Genomic DNA, 20,937 nt, shown 5'->3' with positions numbered 1-20,937 from the left:
ATCGGAAAAAATTCTCAAACACGTATCCCTTTGTGGAATTAGTACGAAAAACTTTATGGATCTATAACTTCATTTGTTTCTAAATGAGGAATGGAAGAAGGGTCTGCGACGACCTGAAAGTGTAACAAAAATCGCATGAAAGTCGCCAGAAAATTCCCAATTAGTCTGCACAGTTTACCTGCCAGCCGAGTTTATTATGGGCCCGATTGTTCTGAGCGTCCATCATTATCGCGTAAATTAAGCATTTCTCTTGCAGGTATCGACCTACAGTGATAATTTGCCTCCAAACATAGACGACTTATTTATTTGTAACAACCCCTATCCCGCCCATAGACAAACGACACGAACTCCTTTTGTCACAACTCTCTAAAGGATGAATGAATCCGATAAAATAAGCGTTTATAAAATTCTTGAATGAAAAAAAGTGCATATAAATTATGCGAATAAAATCTTTCATATAAATAATAACATACTTATTCTTAAATGTTTGCACAAAGATCTCAAAGCTTATTAATAATTCTTACATTTTTAAATATATTTCATATGAATTATACGTTTATTCGAAAGTATTATTCATATTTTGGTCTGTTTATAATTCGTGAAATGTTTGAAGACTATTCTAGACTTCATCAAATGAATGAACTTGCATTATTTAGTAAACAGTAAGTAAAAGCGGTTTCGTTATGCAGGGTGTTCGGCCACCCCTGGGAAAAATTTTAATGGGGGATTTTAGAGGCCAAAATAAGACGAAAATCAAGAATACCAATTTGTTGATGGAGGCTCGTTAAAAATTATTAACAATTAAATTCAAAAATTTCAAATCGTTCTGGAAAAATTATTTTCGATTGCGGGGGTCAATCACAACCATTTTTGGTGAATAGACATACTCCCGAAATCTTGCGCATTTTCGAGAAAAAATTCAGTACGGGTGGAATTTTAAACGTTAATAACTTTTTAACAAAGGCTCCATCAACAAATTGGTATTCTTGATTTTCGTCTTATTTTGGCCTCTAGAATCCCGCATTAAAATTTTTCCCAGGGGAGATAAATTCGGCTATACCCTTTAATATAATTCCTTATAATTCAATTTCGTATAATTTCGTAAAATTTTATTTTAAAAAGTGCATTCAACACATTGCAAAAGTTCTTTAATTTTTAATAATCTTAGAAAAATAATATTATTAGTGCACCAACAGATTTATTATTTTGCCGATCAATTCATAAATTGTGTATAAACATGTAGATAATTTTTATAGTTTTCAATAAAAATCATCACTATTCGGTAAAGGAAACACTGAGCGAACTTTCAATACGGAATCTCGACTTGGGGGCGGTAAAGGAGTGACAAAGAAAATTATGTCGAGGAAGGTTTATGATACTTCAAAGTTCTTTTTGTTCTTTTGCCATTTTACTTAGAACCACCCAACGACCAATCATATTTAAAATACTGTAAGATAGAACAAAGCACACCCACTTTTAAGCTTCGTGAAGCACTGAAAAAAAGAAGGAGTCATTCTTGTTGCAAACATCTAGCGAGCAACAAGTGATTTCCCTTAACTCAAAAGCAATCAAATTTTACAAAGTCTCTTCAGAGATTTCTGATTTAGTATAAGATATAATATTTTATATTATTTTATATATTTCATAAGATATTAATATTAATTTTAGTTAGTGTAGTATTAAAGTTTAGTGATACATTTAGTATTTAAATTTTACATTTCAGTGCTAAAGTTTAGTGATACATTTAGTATTTGAATTTTACATTTCAGTGCTAAAGTTTAGTGATACATTTAGTATTTAAATTTTACATTTCAGTGTTAAAGTTTAGTGATACATTTAGTATTTAAATTTTACATTTCAGTGCTAAAGTTTAGTGATACATTTAGTATTTAAATTTTACATTTCAGTGTTAAAGTTCAGTGGTAAATTTAGTGTTACAGTTAGTGTTAGTTTAGTGTTAAATAATGGAATCGCACAAGAAAGGACAAACAGTTCGCAGTGAAGCGAGGACCATGGTGAAAAAGATAGCGGCAAAATGTGACGAGGAAGCGTCAAAGGGTGAACTTCTGCACCCAATACAGCAGGCAAATGCACGTGTTGCCGAATACACTGGTTTGTCGATCAGAACGATCACCAGAATTCGGAAGGAAAGTTCAACGTCTGAACAAGGAAGGTTGTCATCGCCAGGGAAGAAACGGCCGAGAAGTATCGGGAAATGTCATTGCACGGAGGAAGAAAAAAAAGTGATTAGAAATATTATCCACGAGTTTTACGTGGAGAAAAAAATTGTGCCGAGTGCTCCGAAATTGTTAGCCGCGATAAGGGAAAAAATTGTTTTCCCATGGGAATTGGACACGTTACGCCAGTTATTAAAGAGCATGGGATACACGTGGAAAAAAAGTGTTAATATCAGAAAGATATTAATTGAAAAGCCAAACATTGTTGCCTGGAGAGGGAAATATTTAAAGGCAATTAATCAGTATAGAAAGGCAAACAGAAATATTATTTATATTGATGAGACATGGGCTGATAATACCTTGTCTTTTGGAAAGTGCTGGCAGAGCGAAGAAACACTTGGTATTGTGAAAAATATGAGTTCTTCTCACCGATATATAATTGTCCATGCTGGTGGGAAGAGTGGATTCGTCAACAATGCACTGTTGATGTTCAAAGCGAACAGCACAAGTGGCGACTATCATGGTCAAATGAATGCCATTAATTTTGAAAAGTGGATGACTGAAAAACTTTTGCCGAATATCGCACCGAATAGTGTTATTGTGATGGACAATGCCCCATATCACTCTATTCAATTGAATAGGCCACCATCGAAGTATGCAAGGAAGAGTGATATGATGGACTGGCTTCTTCGGAATAACGTACCGTATTCCGAAGACATGAAGAAATATGAATTAGTGCACTTGATAGAACAACATAAAGGTCCAGAAAAAATATTTAAAGCGGATGAAGTACTGAAATGCCATGGACACATCGTGCTGCGGTTACCACCGTACATGTGCGATTTAAATCCGATTGAGTTGGCCTGGGCACTAATAAAACGGAGAATTCGCGAAAAAAATCCGTCAACTTTAGCAGTGGATGAATTGCTAGCGCTTGCGGAAGAAGCGGTAAATCGGACAAGTGTCAGTGAGTGGGAAAATTTTTGTCGCCACACAGAAGATTTGGAAAAGAAGTATTGGGAAAAAGACAATTTGTTGGAGGATGCCATGGATGAGGTACTATCACAAATTTTGGATAATTCCGAAGACAGCGAAGACAACAGCAGCTCCTCCGAAGATGTGTAAGGTAGAATACCATTTTTATAATTTTTACAAAATGATAATGATACTGTAAAATGTAAGGAAAGATTTTTGTTCTATTCATGGTTAGTATTCTGAGCGCGCGGTTACGCCAATGTCACTAACTCTTGTTCTATCCTACTCTATCTCGGTACGTTTCGTTCGCGTCCTTCGTCGCGTGATGGAATTGTAGTAGTGAGCGCTCCAGCCAATAGCGATAATACGTGTGAGGACGGGCGTCGCTACGACGCTACGGCCAACCGGCGTGCCTAGCCATCATATCTTCGGCGGACAGTACCTGTATTGGAACCGATATAATATTCAGAATAAAAGTTCTTCGTAACTGTTTCAAGAACCAAAATCTACGTACATATATTATAACTGTTTCCAACATTTGCTTTAGCTTCTACAAAGTGTTCAAAGGTCGCTCCACGATATTGTGCTGTTTCACCTCTGTATAAATATAGTGCGAGACGAAATGATAGGATGCTGTACATATTTATACAGGCTGTCCCGAAAATAGTGTAAGAGCCGGAAATGTGGGGTAGCTGAGACGATTCTGAACAACAATTTCCTTTGCAAAAATGTCGGATGGGGCTTCGTTTTTTAATTATTAACGAAAACCACTGACCAATCACGGCGCGCGCTTTCCGCGCGCTCAGGACCGACCGAACTCGGAGAGCCACCGCGTCGGGTAGGTAGTAAGATGCGCGTTGAAGATACGTCGAGGAACGAATACAAATAATTAAAAATACTAATTAATTAATAATTAAAACACTGCAATTGTTACCTAATTCGTTAATCACTACGTAATTAGTACGTAAATTACTAAATCGAATTTAATAATTATTTGTATTCGCTGTTTCCGAGAAAGAAGGAATAAAATCTCGGAATTTTTAGGAGATTAACCCTTCGCGACCGAGTGACGTCTCTCACCAGAGTGTTTTAAAATTAAAATATGAATTATTTTCAGAAAATTAAAATAAATACGGTAAGAACCATTTGTAACCGTTTGCTATTAAAAACAGTACTGGAAACGCAGACTGGATTTGTGCGTACCGAATCATTCCTCAAATGCAAAGGGTTAATAGAGAAGTAATTGAAATTTGACTTACCTGTTGTGCTGACAATGGGGCCTGGTCAGTGCCCCGCTATCGATTACGGCGGTGCAGTGGCCGGGCCGTTCCATCAGATGATTTTCGTTGGGGTCTTCGACCTTGCCGTGATCGATAGCGGGGCACTGACCAGGCCCCATTGTCAGCACAACAGGTAAGTCAAATTTCAATTACTTCTCTATTAACCCTTTGCATTTGAGGAATGTTTCGGTACGCACAAATCCAGTCTGCGTTTCGAGTACAGTTTTTAATAGCAAACGGTTACAAATGGTTCTTACCGTATTTATTTTAATTTTCTGAAAATAATTCATATTTTAATTTTAAAACACTCTGGTGAGAGACGTCACTCGGTCGCGAAGGGTTAATCTCCTAAAAATTCCGAGATTTTATTCCTTCTTTCTCGGAAACAGCGAATACAAATAATTATTAAATTCGATTTAGTAATTTACGTACTAATTACGTAGTGATTAACGAATTAGGTAACAATTGCAGTGGTAGTATTTTTAATTATTTGTATTCGTTCCTCGACATATCTTCAACGCGCATCTTACTACCTACCCGGCGCGGTGGCTCTCCGAGTTCGGACGATCCTGAGCGCGCGGAAGGCGCGCGCCGTGATTGGTCAGTGTTTTTCGTTAATAATTCAAAAACGAAGCCCCATCCGACATTTTTGCAAAGGAAATTGTTGTTTAGAATCGTCTCAGCTACCCCACATTTCCGGCTCTTACACTATTTACGGGACACCCTGTATGCTGCCATTAAAAAAAAAATAGGGATGTTCTTGAAACTATCGAAACGCCTCCACTTTCAAAATAGACATATATACCAAATCATTTACCACTTGATATCATCTAAGCTTATTTAAGAAATTTTTTAATCTGTTATCATTTAATCGCTGTAATTGGGCTTAGTTACATAAAGAACTTTATATACAGATATTAAAGGGTGTCATACAATAAACGTTACATAACTTAATGAGACTCTCATTTTTTCTAATTTGTCCAAAAAATTGTATCAAAATTTCTATCTGAAATATGATTTTTGTGAGCCGACTTGTTTAGTTCTGTGGGGTCCATCGCCTCCCGTACTTGCCACCAGAAGGATCATTCCTCTCACAAATGCTCGACCGACCTCTCCAACAACCCGGCGTTTAAAGCAGTGTCTGTTAGGATGGATGCCTTACCGACGAGTCCACTAGCAGTCCTGGGACGAAACGCTACCCCCTCCTTTCCTTTTCCATCTCTTATCAACAAGACTCCACAGTTCCATTACCGAAACGTTTGTTCACCGCTATTTACTAGTACTGTATTTGAAATTCAAATTAAGACAAAATCTATTCTTTCAATCCAAATCAAATATTCGATTATTCTATCACATATATCATAATCTACACTACGGCCTTGCCGTGGTATGACTGAAATGGAATGTAAGGATAATTTTAAGCTTTCCATTTTACCATTTTCCCAATGTGTCGTGCGAGCTTGGTCGCCCTGTTAAACACTTACAAGGAACCATCGCGAACGGTCCGGCTTTGATTTTGATGAAACTTTGTACACTTATTGTTAGATATTATAGATTAATTTATTTGATGCGTGAATAGCTATCCGAGGATACAGTGTATACAGGACAAAGGTAACGGTTGGACTGGTCCTGTGTCGTGAGTGATTTTACAAAAAACGCGGCAGGCCGTCCCGCACGAAGGATGGCGCTGGTGCTTCCTTATTTCCAATACTCCTCCTCAACATCGTCATCCGAAGTTGTTGTTAGCTTGCAACCTTTTGCCAGTTGCCTCAGTCTTGTTGAATGGAGCGGTTTTGTCATCATATCTGCAAGCATACTATTACTGCAACAATAGCTTAAATTAATAACATTGCGTTCCCTTAGGTCTCTTATAAAATGGTATTTGGTATCTATATGTTTCGTCCTTTTGCTAAATTTCTGATTTTTTGTTAATTCTATGCAGCCTTGGTTGTCTTCGAATAATTTTATTGGTTCCATTATTTCTTCATTAAAATCCTGTAATAATTTCTTCAGCCACAAACCTTCTTGGCAGGCTTCACTTAAGCTTATGTATTCCGCCTCGGTTGAGGACAGCGAAACACATGTTTGCTTTCGACAACCCCAGCTGATCGTGCTTCCTAAATATTTAAATATATATCCGCTGGTCGATTTTCGGTCCATTCTTTCCTCTGCCCAGTCTGCATCTGCATAACCTATTAATTCTACCTTTTTACTGTTATTTCCTAATTGCAACCTATATTTTTTAGTTAGTTTCAAATAGCGTGCTATTCTTTTAGCTTCTATCCAATCACGATCCGTTGGAGCCTTTAGTTTTCTACTCAATATTGCAACGCTCGCTGCGATGTCAGGACGCGTCGAAACAGCTATATACATTAAACTTCCGATCAGGCTGCTATATTGTTTATTATCTGGTAATGGTTTGCTATCTTGCTCATTTCTATAACCGACGTCTAAAGGTATATTTGATGTTTTTGCTTCTGTTAAGCCATATGTATTTAAGATTTCGTTTATGTATCTTTCTTGATGTATAAGGAAATTACCATTTTTGTCTTTAGTTACTTGAATTCCAGAATAGTTTTGTATACTTCCGAGTTGTGACACGTTAAGTGAGACCGACAATTTATCCTCTACTCGTTTAATTTCGTTTATATCTTTAGATGCGATTAGGATGTCATCAACATATATAATAATGTATGTTTTCTTTGCACCTTCTTGTTTTTTATATAAGCATGCGTCATTCTTACCTTGCTCAAATCCCAGATTTTTTAATTCGTTTGAAATTTTGTTATTCCAATTATATGCCGATTGTTTTAGGCCGTATATACTTCTATTCAGTTTTAACACGAGATGTTCCTTTCCTTTTATTTGGTACCCTGGCGGCTGCTTCATATATATTTCCTCCTTTAAATCACCATTTAGAAAGGCATTCTTTATATCGTAGTGCTTAACAACTAGTTTATCTCTACTGGCTATTGTTAAAAATATTCGGAATGTAGTCTGTTTTACTACCGGAGCAAATATTTCATTATAATCAATGCCTATTTTTTGATTATAGCCAAGTGCCACTAACCTGGTTTTAAATCTAATTACATTACCTTGTGCGTCCTTCTTTAGTTTAAATACCCATTTGCATCCTATTTCATTTTTACCCTTTGGAAGCACTACCAAGTCCCACGTGTTGTTGGCTATCAAGGAGTTATATTCTTCATGGAGTGCTCGTTGCCATTCGTTTCTGTTAATACTTGATAACGCCTCCTCAACAGAACTCGGCTCGGTTGTGTTGTTTACTACAATATCAGCATATTGTCCAAACCGTGCTGGTGGTACTCCTCTATTTAATCGTGTTAAAACTCTTTCTGTTTCTTCTCTGCCTTCTTTTTTATTATTACGGATATCTTCCTTCTGTTCCTCTTGTTGATTCTTGAATTCTATTTCTGTTTCCGTATTCCCATCCGTGTCATTTCGTAATTCTATTTGCTCCTCCTGCTTTGTTAGATTATCTATACATGTTACTTCCCGGCTAATTGTTACTCTTGCCGTTTCTCGATCCAGTAATCGATATGCCTTGGATTCTTCGGAGTATCCAACAAAGGTGAGCTTTTTTGTTTTAACGTCTAGTTTGCGTCTGAACTCGCTTGGAATTAGCACATACGCGTCGTTACCGAAAATTTGTATATTCTTTAAATCCGGCTTTTCACCATACCAATATTCGTAAGGCGTCTTCTCCTTTGTACGAGATGGCAGTCTGTTTTGTAAATAGTTTGCAGTTACGATCGCCTCTCCCCAATATTTATTTGGAAGTCTTCCGTCAATTAACAGACATCTGGCCATTTCGACGAGGTATCGGTTTTTTCGTTCTGCCTTGCCGTTTTGTTCAGGTGAGTAGGGGGCGGTTAGTTCGAATTTTATACCTTCCCTTTTGAAAAAGTTAATTAGTTCATTGTTAACATATTCTTTTCCGCGATCGGATCTAAACGTTTTGGGTTTCTTATTAAATTTATTCGTCAATAGTGAAACATACTCTTTAATTTTTTGACAAACCTCATTTTTATGTGCGAGCAAATAGATCTGCGTATAACCACTGTAATCATCTATTAACGTTAATATGTATCGTTTACCTCCTGGCGTCGTCGTTGGCATGGGTCCGCATAAATCTGTGTGTAACAACTCAAGTATTTGTGTTGTTTTTCTTTTAGAGTGTTGTGGGAATGGTTTCCTTACTGCCTTGCCTTTAATACATATTTCGCATGTTTCTTTTATACCGCAATTCTGAATTTTTATGTTATTTCCGAGGCCTTCATTAGATAACCTTTTAATTGCCTCCGGATCTCTATGCCCTAATTTTCTGTGCCAAGTATGGATACAGAATTCATTATGCTTATTTGCGACTATCAGACTTTCATGACGAGTACGTAGTTTATATAGATTCCCGATGCAATCTGCTATAGCGACAATTTCTTTATTTTTCATTACTGTACATTTATTATCTTTAAATATAATTTCAAAGCCATTATCTTGAATCTGTTTTACCGACAATAAATTTTCATTTAATTCTGGTATATATAAGACATTCTTTATCTTTATTATTCTTTCCTCTCCAGAATTTAACAAACATTTAATTGTACCTGTGCCGGTTCCTTCAACCTTCAGCGGCTTACCGTTAGCGGTGTACACAACCTCTTTGGCTTGTGTATGTAATACATCGAAGAAGTTTTTGTTGTGAGTCATATGTATTGTCGCTCCGGAATCTACACACCATGTCTCTTTCTCGCATGTATTGGCCTGTATACTAAAACAGAATTCGCTATTATCGGTAACTTTATTTACCTTCTCATTTCTGCTTTTCCATGCTTTGTAGTTTCGGCAGTTATTTTTCAAATGTCCCTTCTTCTTGCAGAAAAAACACTCTACTGAGCTGCTACCGTGGCCCATTCTTTGTCCGCCGCCAGTTTGAATTTTTAACGCCTTTTCATTTGTATCCACGTTTTGTGTCCTTCGTCGATATTCATCGATAAGTTTTCCTTTGACTAAACCTAATGTAAGATCCTCTTCTGGTCGACTTTCGAGACCGCTTATTAGATTATTAAAAGATTCTGGTAGGCTACACAATATTATTGCTATAAAAAGGTTTTCTTTGATGGTCTCACCTACAGCTACTAACTGATCTTTTAATTCTATTAAAACATTTAAATGTTTTTCCATGCTTTCGCCTTCCAGAAGCTTCGAACTGCATAGTTTTTTTAATAACAGGACGTTACTTGATAGGGATGATTTTTGGTGGTATTCTTGTAAAGCAGTCCAGGCTTCCTTTGCACTCACGGTATTACGTATGTGTACTAGTTGATCGTCCTCGACTAATAGACCGATTGTCGCTTTTGCCTTTCCGTCAAGAGTTATCCAGGTTGCATCTGGATTTGCTGGCCTGGGTGCTTTTATTACTTCCCAAAAACCTTCCCTTATCAGGAGCATTTCCATTTTAAATTTCCATGACTGGTAATTCTCGTTATTTAACTTTGAGATGGTTACACGTGGTATTTCCGCCATCTTCCCACACGAGAATCTTCGCGAACTTTTTGGAAAATTTTAATTTAATTTAATTTAAACACTTTTCACTGTATCTCTGCTTGCACTTTATATCTCTGGGCCCATAACCTGTTAGATATTATAGATTAATTTATTTGATGCGTGAATAGCTATCCGAGGATACAGTGTATACAGGACAAAGGTAACGGTTGGACTGGTCCTGTGTCGTGAGTGATTTTACAAAAAACGCGGCAGGCCGTCCCGCACGAAGGATGGCGCTGGTGCTTCCTTATTTCCAATACTTATAAAGCAGCCAAAAATAATCGACACGTATTTTTATTTAGCTGCGGTAACTCGAGTTTAAGGGGTGAAACCACCCCTTGAAGTTTTGGCTCGAAACGGCTATCTCGAAAACGGAAAGACATACAAAAAAATTGTTAATGGGCGAGGTTGATGGTTTCTTATGTACAATAACATGGTGTTAAAAAATTTTAAAAAATACAATTTGTTTATAACAAAAAGAAATTTATTAACTTAATTTTTCATTTTATTGAAATTTTCATAATGACAAAAAATGACGAGCATTTTATTCCAAATCCATTGGTATGCGATTTATTAAAATTGCCTCTTACAGTTTTGCAGATTTTGATGATTTACATCTTGCGCGCACATCCATTATGGTAGTAGCCGTTCTAACTTTGATTTTAATGAAGCATTGTAGGCTTGCACTAAATTATACAGTAACAAGTAACAAGTAACAATAACAGTAACAAGTTTCTTAACAGCAATGAAAAGATTTTTTATTATGCCCACCTATGACATTGTGGCAAAGGTGGAGCGATTTATAAATTATAAATACATACAGTGTGTATACCAGGAGATAAAGATACACTTATTATTATCATGATGTACTTGCTTTAAAATACAAATTGAATAAATAAATATTGTCATTTCTGCGGCTCGCCTATCATGCAGTTTACGCACGTTATCTAAATCTTCACTGTTGTGAAAGCATTTTGTGTAATTTGTATAATAAAAATACGTGTCCAATGAGATTAGTATGTGCATCTGTATCTCTGTTGTTATTAACATTCTTTAAAATCGAGACGGTTTTTGTAATAAACATGATAAAATGGGTATATTGAAATGGAGTTTGTATTATACCTTTTGATAACGTGACATATCGTAAAGTTAATTAAATTGATTGCCCTTGTCATGTGAAAATAATATTTGTTGGTAGATAAGTGGGAGAACTTGAATATATATATATTGCAATTAGCTCTTTATAAGCGTGTAGAACATTGTTGGTTATCCATACAGCCGAGGTGCCGATTCTGGGCATTTAAAAGTTGCACTTATCCAGCCAATCTTTTGTTGCATATATCCAGCTTTTACTGTATTCGGAAAGATGGTAAATATTAATCCTATTAATGTAATAACTGTACTGTCTACTGCGTTTGTTGAGTGGAACCAGGGACCCACGCCAATTAATAGCACAGAAGAAAATTTAAGAGATGTATTATTCGATTTAATTGTAAGAAGTGTCGAAGACACGGCATTCCTGGTTGAACAAGAAACGTGTGTTAAAATGGACCAGACGCCTATCGACCAAGAAAATCGGGATGCTGATTTGAACTGGTTGTGGGTAGATGAAGAGGAGGAAAATAGGACACCGAATATTCCAAACATATACGAACAAGACGTTGTATGTCATTCGAATAAGGAATATAAAAGGAAAGCTGTGGCGTACTGGAACAGCGGGAAGTCGAAGCGATTAAAATGAGACACCGTACGTTCCAAATTCCGTCACGTGAAATCCGAAAGAATGCTTCGTAAATGGGCTTTACAAGTTGAACAGGGTGGCACAAAAAAGGAAAAGATAAAACGTATTGCAGAGTATACATTTAATAAATTTATGGAATCTCGGCAGTTAAGAGTAATTGTGCATGAAGTAGATCTACGGCGATGGGCTTTACAAGCGAGGGACATAGAAAATTTACAAACATTTAAAGCCGGATATACTTGGCTATATACTTTTAAAAAGATGTTTAGATTAGTGTCCAGAAAAATTACCAGATTTGTAACCACAAATATGGTAAATCGAGAAGACGATATTCATTTGCAATGCAGCGCATTCGTGAATGAAGTAAAATCATATATAGCCCGAAATGAACCACACAATGTTTACAATTCCGATCAAAGTGGTTTTAATTTGGAATTACATTCAGGGCGCACTTTGGCTGAAGAAGGTATAAAAATCGTAGAAGGAGGTGTTCAATCAGTGTCATCCACCACTCATAGTTACACCATCCAGCCAACCATTTCAGCCGATGGACAATTACTGTCACCATTATTTATTGTACTGAAAGAGAGTACAGGACATTTCGGGCCGATTGTGGAACAATATTTATTTCGCCCTGACAATGTATACCTTGTAGCTTCAAAGTCAGGCAAATTAACTACGGACCATTTCAAGACCTGGTTAAGAGATATTTACTTCGCAAATACTGGGGCCGCAACAGTTCTAATTCTTGATTCCTGGAGTGGTCACTGTAAGAAGACGGTGAACGAAGTTACTCCCGAGGGTAAAAATGTAAAACTTTTTATAATACCAAAAGGTGGAACAAAGTATGTTCAACCACTGGATGTTTACGGTTTCCGCACTTGGAAAAATTTCGTCCGCCGATTTTCCGATATAGTTCTCGTTTTAAATCACGACATTAATCTCCACGCTAGGAATAATATAATTAAACTTCAATCTCTGGTCCACAATCAATTTTCATCGCCAAGGTTCCAAAATTTTATTAAATACTCTCGGTATAAATTCGGATATATAGATGAAAAGCCAAATGCATTCCAGAATCCTGTTGAGTACTGCTATTCTGTTGAAAATGAGCCAACATGTCATATTTGCGGTGACGTGTCAATAATTAAATGCGCATGGTGTAAGAAATCTTTATGTTTCAAACATTTTTTCGACGAGTACCACTATTGTCGGAACTATATAGAATAATTGTTATACACACTGCATATATTTATAATTTATAAATCGCTCCACCTTTGCCACGATGTCATAGGTGGGCAATAAAAATAATTAATCCTTTCGTTGCTGTTAAGAAACTTGTTACTGTTATTATTACTCGCTACTTATTACTGTATAATTTAGTGCAAGCCTACAGTGCTTCATTAAAATCAAAGTTAGAACGGCTACTACCATAATGAATGTGCGCGCAAGATGTAAATCATCAAAATCTGCAAAACTGTAAAAGGCAATTTTAAAAAATCGCATACCAATGGATTTGGAATAAAATGCTCGTAATATTTTGTCATTATGAAAATTTCAATAAAATGAAAAATTAAGTTAATAAATTTTTTTTTGTTATAAACAAATTGTATTTTTTTAAATTTTTTAACACTATGTTATTGTACATAAGAAACCATTAACCTCGTCCATTAACAATTTTTTTGTATCTCTTTCCGTTTTCGAGATAGCCGTTTCGAGCCAAAACTTCAAGGGGTGGTTTCACCCCTTAAACTCGAGTTACCGCAGCTAAAAAAAAATACGTGTCGATTATTTTTGGCTGCTTTATAAGTGTACAAAGTTTCATCAAAATCAAAGCCGGACCGTTCGCGATGGTTCCTTGTTAGCGACCGGAGCCGTACGAGGCGTTTGTTTTTTTTTCAATGTTTCGCCTGGGCCTCGGACCACCCCGATTCGGACCCGGCAAGTCTCTTGACTTTTATGACTCTCTTTCGCTGTAACTAAACTTTCTCTACACTAAGTATTTTCGAATTTCGTTTTTCCGTCTTTCTGTCCTATCTCTTTTTCTCTTCGTTTGCTATGATACACCTATTCCCACGTACACATTGAACTCCGATTCGCTATGCGTCGTGACAGTTACACACACATCTGGACTGCCTGAGAGCAAGAGGGCAAGATAGATAGCTGAGCGGTCCTGCTCCTTTTGCCCCTGTGCCGTCCCGCGGACCACAGTATTGTATATTCAGAGGAGTCGAAGGAAGGAAGAGCAGTCTTGTTATCACGATGAGTGAGACTGCGTCGCACAGTGGTTCAAACTACCCATATTAAGGAAAAAATACAATAGCATCAATATGACAGATTCAATTTGCGTAAAAATTGGTATTTCCATGTTTTTGAGGACGCTGATTATAAATCTGAAGTAAAAATTTCAAAAAATGAAATTCATGTACTGTATTCGGCATATTATACCAGCTGTACAGCTGTACGTACAAATGGGCAGTCTCGTTGCAATAAATGCCAAACTTTTCAGAATCTATTGTATGGCTACTATTTATTGCTTGTAATATAACTGAGAAACGATGGATTAAATTTTCGTCCACCCCTGTTACTTCCGCTGTTAATTTTGGGTTACTGAAAAATCTTCTGGAGGTGTTTCCATCGTTGCTGGTACCCATGCCCTGTTTTACAACATCCACTTTCAGTCCCATTTTTTTTATGAATTTTTCTTGTATTTGTTTTTTAGTTTCAAGTTGTTGTGGTTTGGTGCATATATTTGTTCTCCAACTTTTAAATGATGAGTTATATGCAATGTGCAGAATGCATTCCATAAACTTGATTCGTGCATGTAGAGGTGATAATCCCAAGTTAAGGGCATTTGCAGCTTCAGGTTTATTTCTTATGGCATCTAAATTGTTCATTTCCGATGGTTTCGTTTTGCATATATAACACACTGCCATGGATGGTGTATTAGTCACTGTTTGTGCAATTTCCAAAGGGCCCAGAGACTGAACCTAATGGCCATTGACCAGGTCATGTCCAGGGGCCCAAGCCTGGCGGAAATTCCACCACATTGCAAAATCATCTTTGTCTTGCCTTCCACCCCCATTGGTACTGCTTACTCCGCACAGACCGCTTTTCAGGCGCGCGGAATAGGTGGATGTCAATGTAAAAATTACCAATCAGGTGACTAGACCTGACTAGACGGAATCATATACATTTAAATGTATTATTCTCTACGAAAAAGTATTAACATATTTATGTCGAAAAACTATTACTTTCGGAGACTATTGAATATTAATATTAAGTCATTAAATCAAAACTAATGATCTCCTGATATAAATATGTTAGTACTTTTTTGTAGAAAATAACACATACAATAAAATAATAAGTTAAAAAATATATGACTCTATTTAAGACAATATCAATGACCCAAAATGAAAGCGAGATATTTCAGACATTGATCAACGTTACAGAAAAAATGCTCCCAATACCAAAATCGCAGATTTACGCAGCTTAAACCTGTTTGGATATAAACTTAAAAATATAGTGCATAATTAGCATTAAGTCTCATTTTGACGCTAGCTGACGCAAAAAAGTTATGTGTAATTAAACTTTAATTCTATTCTTAAAAATACCGTTTTATTCAACATATGTCCTATTGAAATAAATGAGATTGTCATTAACTTTATTCATGTAATTTACTTGTTTATTATCAACATAATCAAATTACATAATTGTATTTTTTCTTAAATTGTTCAGATACTTGTAACTGCGTTTATTTGTAGGTGCACTAGTAGTCCAAAATTGCCGATTCCCTATTTCCTAACTTTCATGTTATAATATCTTTGTAATCAGGTGGGTATTTACAGAAATCTTTGTTGATTCTCATACTTCAATCATCTTCATCTGAAATTATAATAAACAGAACCTGGATATACAACATTGCAAAAATCGACTTTTTTCCTCGCTTGAACCACTGTGCGTCGTTGTCATAGGCTCAGTCGGTTAACGACGTTGTTGCTATATCACATATTGCATTAACCTACGTATGGCTACACCACCACAGATAATAAACATTTCTAATTGGGGATATATAGTTGGGGTATGATTTGAACCACCAGCCCCCTCAATTCAAATAGTTTAAATATTTGATTAAATTTAAGAAACTTCAATCTTCCCAAATGTTTGAACAACTTCGTTGCATTTAAGTTACATCATTTGGAATAAATAACTTAAATTTTTTCGAGTTACTCAATCTCTAAATCAATAGTAACAATTATTACTACATGCGGAGACGTATTAAGTTTTATACTCTTCTTCCCCATTTTGTAGTATTACAAGTCAGGACTGAAGTAACGTGCGAGGCTGGCGAGAGTGAGAGAGAGATATTTTCAACGAAATATGGTATCAGTTTGTTAATAAGGTGCACGGACGAACCCGATGCGAAATCGGGGAGCCGCTAAGATTATTTGTAGCGAGGACGAACCTGATGTGAGATCAAGGAGCCTCTAGGATTGCGACACGTACGGACGAACTTTGTGCGAAACCAGAGTGCCGTAAGAGGGTGAAACGTCGTGAACCAACTCGATGCAAAATCGAGGAGCTGCTGGGAGGTTGTAGAATTCATAGACGAACCTGATGCGAAATCAGGGAGTCGCCGGAAATGTTAGTTGGTCTTGTAACTTAAAATTAATAAATGTAATATAACTCGAGCGGTAAAGTTATGTTACTGTGGGATCGTTTAACTATAATCGCTTAATATAATAGTGGGTTTAAGAAACCGGACAATTCTGTTTAATAATGAACACTATGTATATTCTTAATGAAAGAAGTTCAATACAAATGTTTAGCGTGAAAGGTGTCGCAGATAAAGAAAATTAAAATAAACTAGATGTAGGCTCCCACAAAATTCCTGGAGCGATATTTATTTTGTAATAAATAATGCCAATACTATTTATAACACTTTAAATTTATTAAGAAATATATACACGTGTGTTAACAATTAACGTTTCAATGCTCTTATGTAACTGCGTTTTGTTCTCTTAAGTGTTCTGATGTAACTTGAAGTGTTCTAATGTAACTTGTAATTGTTAGATGTTCCTGTGTAACTTGAAGTGCCCTTGTTTGACTGTGCGTAATCTACTTCACTGTTCAATGTTCTGCCCCGTGATTATATTACTTATTTAAAAATAGGTGGAGATACTGATTAACCAATCAAAACTTTGCCCATCCCTCGTGGGCCAGTCCTCCCGATACTCGAAATCCCACCCACTGAGGGTTGTATGGGGGTGAGCGTCCGCGATCCCAAGGAACAGGCAAATGGGCCTAAAGTACGGTGTGCTTAATGTCTTAATGTAAGTCAATCCCCTTTGTAACATAAGGTACTTGCCAGATTACCAGATCAAGTAATTTAAGTAATATTAAACTAAATGACGTGTCCTATAAAATGTTGGAATTCCCAATACTAGATTTATTTAAATGTGTGCATGGTGTTGACGCATTAGTGATGCGGGGTTGTTAAGAACGGTTAACAATGAAATGCCGTAATAGAATTTATACCGATTTCGCGGATTCTATGTAGTTAACTATGATAGTGTGGTGTGTGTGTGTGTGTGAATCATGAGTGGTATGAGTGAGTAACGAATGCTTGGAATCGAATGATTGGTTATGAAAGGGTGTCGATATCGATGGCGACAATGTTGCGTGGGGCGTCGTTCGTTTGGAAGGCGCACGTGGCTGGCCCTGAGAAAAAGGCAAAGTCGAGCGAGTCGTCGAAGAGTCGACACGAGAGTTGAGACGTAGCGCGTAGTTACTATCTTTGTTTTGTTCTATGTTTAAATAAATTTAACGTTCTTTATTTACATTTTAATTTTATTTCCTACAATAGGAAAGAGAACTTTAGTCCGATTTCACGAGATTCAACCGACTATCAAAAACGTCAACAGCGAAACGAGTGACGTAATCTTACTCTAAACGTAACTATATGATACTGATCTCCCAAATAGTGAAATCGTAGGGTTTATATACCCCAAAAATCCGTGTAGGCGAATTCGCAAGTACGTCGAAGATTACAATATTTGGTAATTTTCGAAGCGCATTCGTTAACGAACAGCTGTATTTCGTGAGAACTGACTTTACATTCCAAAGGATAGATAAGAGTAACTGAACGTTCTCCTAATGCACGAAAGTTTAGAGAAAGAAATAGGGGAACGAAACGTTCGATCTATGTAAGAATACAATCATGTTCAATCATGTTCTGATATCCTCTCTTTCTAAGCTCAACAAATTTTTAATCATTCTTTAACTTTTAATAACTTGCAAACATGCAAACTGACCAAACATGAAACCACCACAAATTATTTAAATAAATGGCTGTTATTTTTAAAATTTCTAGAATAATCATAATCAATCTTGACTTTATTCAAACTTACTCGAATCTTATCCAAGCAAACTTTTTTTATTAAACTATGATATTATAATTAAGTAAGTAAGTTCTCACGTTTGCTTGATCTTTATAAACACAAAATAAAAGTAATTTTTTTTATTTAATGTTGGTATTATCGTCATTATATTTCAGTCACATTTGCTACCTGGCAAAGAAAATAGAATCTTAATACAATCTTTATAAAAATTTTTGTGAGGACTTTGTGCATGTAATGCTTTTGTGAAAATAATCGGATTTTCTTAGACTGTTGACTGTTCTGTTGTGCTCGTATAACGTTATACGATCACGTTACGTTTACCTTTCGCATTTCTTTGTGTCTGAAACCGTTTTGCAGCTAATGAAACTGAACTTTCGCATTTTCTACGGCAAGTTGCCATTTTCGTCGTTTTCTCCGACGTCAACACCGTCTGTCTTCATTTAATGCGCTTTTGTAAAGCGAAAGCCGAACGTTCATCGGACGTCATATGAGATGAGGAAATAATGCAAAGGGTTATAGCTTCCTGTGTTTTGAAACGTCGACGAAATTTGAAGTAGTTTTAGTTCTCTTGGATAAGAACTTATAGAGTTTAATCGACAGTTGCATTTTAGATCGATAAAATCATTATAATATCACTATCCTAAGCACTTCATTTATTCATTTCAGAAAATCTGAGTTGAAATGTTATAATTAGAATCTGTTGCTGCGTGTGTTGATGGCAACTGCCAGCTATCAATTCTTGTCGTAGAATTATTGGCTAGCTAATTCAACGGATTCCTGCGCGGACTGTGTCGCAAGATTTTAACTTTATTGTTAATTTACATGTGTGCAGGTCGATACGTTGTTATCGAATACACGCTTTCCATCGAAAGTTAGGAAAAGACGTTGTTGCGTCCCAAGTCGAAAACACGCCATTTTTGTAACGCAGCAAAGTTCGTCGAGGGGCACAAGGCTGGGTCCTGCGTTGGCCCAGGCAAGGCCATAAAACGGCGTTGTGCCCATATTTGGGCATAGTCAAGGAGTTTTCGCAGTGGAATTTTTCACGACCCCCACACGAGCGCATCCCTGCGCTTGCCGAAAGGCAGTTACTCCGACGCCTCCGACTAACGCACTTCAAAACTCAATTTTCTCTGTTAACGTAACATAGCATCACATCAAGAATAAACATTCTTCCAATTACAAGTAACCACTCGCATATAATTCCATATATTTTTCCACGCGACTCCACACCATTAATTTGTTCGTGGAGATAGCGCGTCTGCGAGCACGATTGCGGATTCGCTACAGAGTGTCGACGGCCTTACAACCCGTCACCCGAACGACGCTCAACAGACGTGTTCGTTTTCTCGCCGCAGAAAACAGTTTGAATAGAACTATTATGTCCTCGCGCGGTTAGAAGATACTTTTCGTTAGTCAAATTTACGTTTGTTCTGTTCCCTCGAACGTTTGGAACAGAAAGTTTGACCGAAATCGAGATCGACGAACAGTGGGCAATTTAAATGATCTAGATGGACAAAGGGTATAGCCGAATAAGGGGGTCAAATGTGCCCCCAAACCGAATGGAACGAGCCACGGGTCATTCGATAGCAAAAAAAAAATAACCCCTGTGTGCAAATTTTTAACTTGAAATCTCGACCGTGGGGGTAGTAATGGGGTGAAAACGAAAATCATGTTTTTGAATTATTTCTCTTGACCTATTGAGTAAAAAAATGTAAAAAAATTCAGAGACATTTCGGGTACCGGGGCACATACTTTGGGAGATTTTCAGATTTTTTGATTGAAGAACCAGGTAGTGAAAAATAAAAAACAGCAAAAAATGCCGAAAAATGCCGATTACGTATTGAAGGAGGCCCGGAACTACTTTTATACTTTTACAGTAAACAGGTATTACTATTACTATTACTCTCAATTTTTTTCAGATTTTTCATTTTGGTGCGCCGCAGTGAAAAAAAATAAAAACCGAGTTTTTCCTCGTTTTCTCCGTATTAGAGTAACTTACACGTTGAATTTTTATGCATCCTTCAATATATAAGTGTTTTGTAGACTGTTTAATGTTTCTACACTAAGCAGAATTACATAACAATTGAAACAAATAAAATAAAGCCAACCATTGGGTGTATATATCCTAAAAAATCAACGATATTTTCAACGGCGTCGATGGCGCAGCGTTAGAGTGTCCGACTGCTGAACCGCTGGAAGTTTTTTTACCGTAGGTTCGAGTCTCTCTTCTGGACTTATTATTTTTTTTTCTTCATTATTTTTTTTTTCAAATTCTAACTATATAACAATGCTTTATATTTATTTATAAATGTTCTGATAGCATTTTACAAATATTTTAACCTGAAATATGTATAAATGTAGTCTTGAAGTGTTTGTTGCGTTTTTATTTTTTTTGTCAACCACGATTATTGTTTAACATCTCTTACACTGAAATTAATGTGAAATGTTAGTTTTCAAATCTCTTACCTTTGACTATTGTGAATGGATCGGAGCAGAAGATTGTATATTGGCTTACTATTACTTCTTCTCGCCCTTCGATCAAGCAGATCTTTCCTTCTCGTTCTCTTTCTTTCATAAATATGAATGTTTGCTACGGCTTCAGTATCTAACGTAGACATGTAAGGGCCATTCCACGCCAAATCTATTAACCCACTCTCTGCCAATGATACTTTTTTCTAATAAACCCATTTTTAAGTACCAGTTTGAACGTTTCATGCTTATTTTTGAATGAAGTATCATTGCTCGATGGAAACCACGGGGAAAAATGATTAATTGTCCTACCTGCGTTACGAAGGAAA

General features: G+C 36.5%; 1 protein-coding gene across 1 annotated transcript; it reads left to right on the top strand.

The window, feature by feature from the left end:
• Positions 1-1,817: 1,817 nt before the first annotated feature.
• Positions 1,818-3,302, top strand: LOC122404175. The gene has a single exon (XM_043408103.1). The coding sequence runs from the start codon at positions 1,965-1,967 to the stop codon at positions 3,300-3,302; it is 1,338 nt and encodes a 445-aa protein (XP_043264038.1). The 5' UTR covers positions 1,818-1,964.
• The last annotated feature ends 17,635 nt before the right edge of the window (positions 3,303-20,937 follow it).

The sequence above is a fragment of the Colletes gigas genome, unplaced genomic scaffold (assembly GCF_013123115.1).
Source record: "Colletes gigas isolate AHSC1104 unplaced genomic scaffold, ASM1312311v1 Colletes_gigas_Sc00115, whole genome shotgun sequence".
NCBI classification, from domain to species: domain Eukaryota; kingdom Metazoa; phylum Arthropoda; class Insecta; order Hymenoptera; family Colletidae; genus Colletes; species Colletes gigas.
This window is presented reverse-complemented; position numbering and strand designations above follow the sequence as displayed.

Coding starts and splice junctions, on each gene's coding strand:
- LOC122404175 (XM_043408103.1), top strand. CDS start 1,965: ATGGAATCGCACAAGAAAGGACAAACAGTTCGCAGTGAAGCGAGGACC.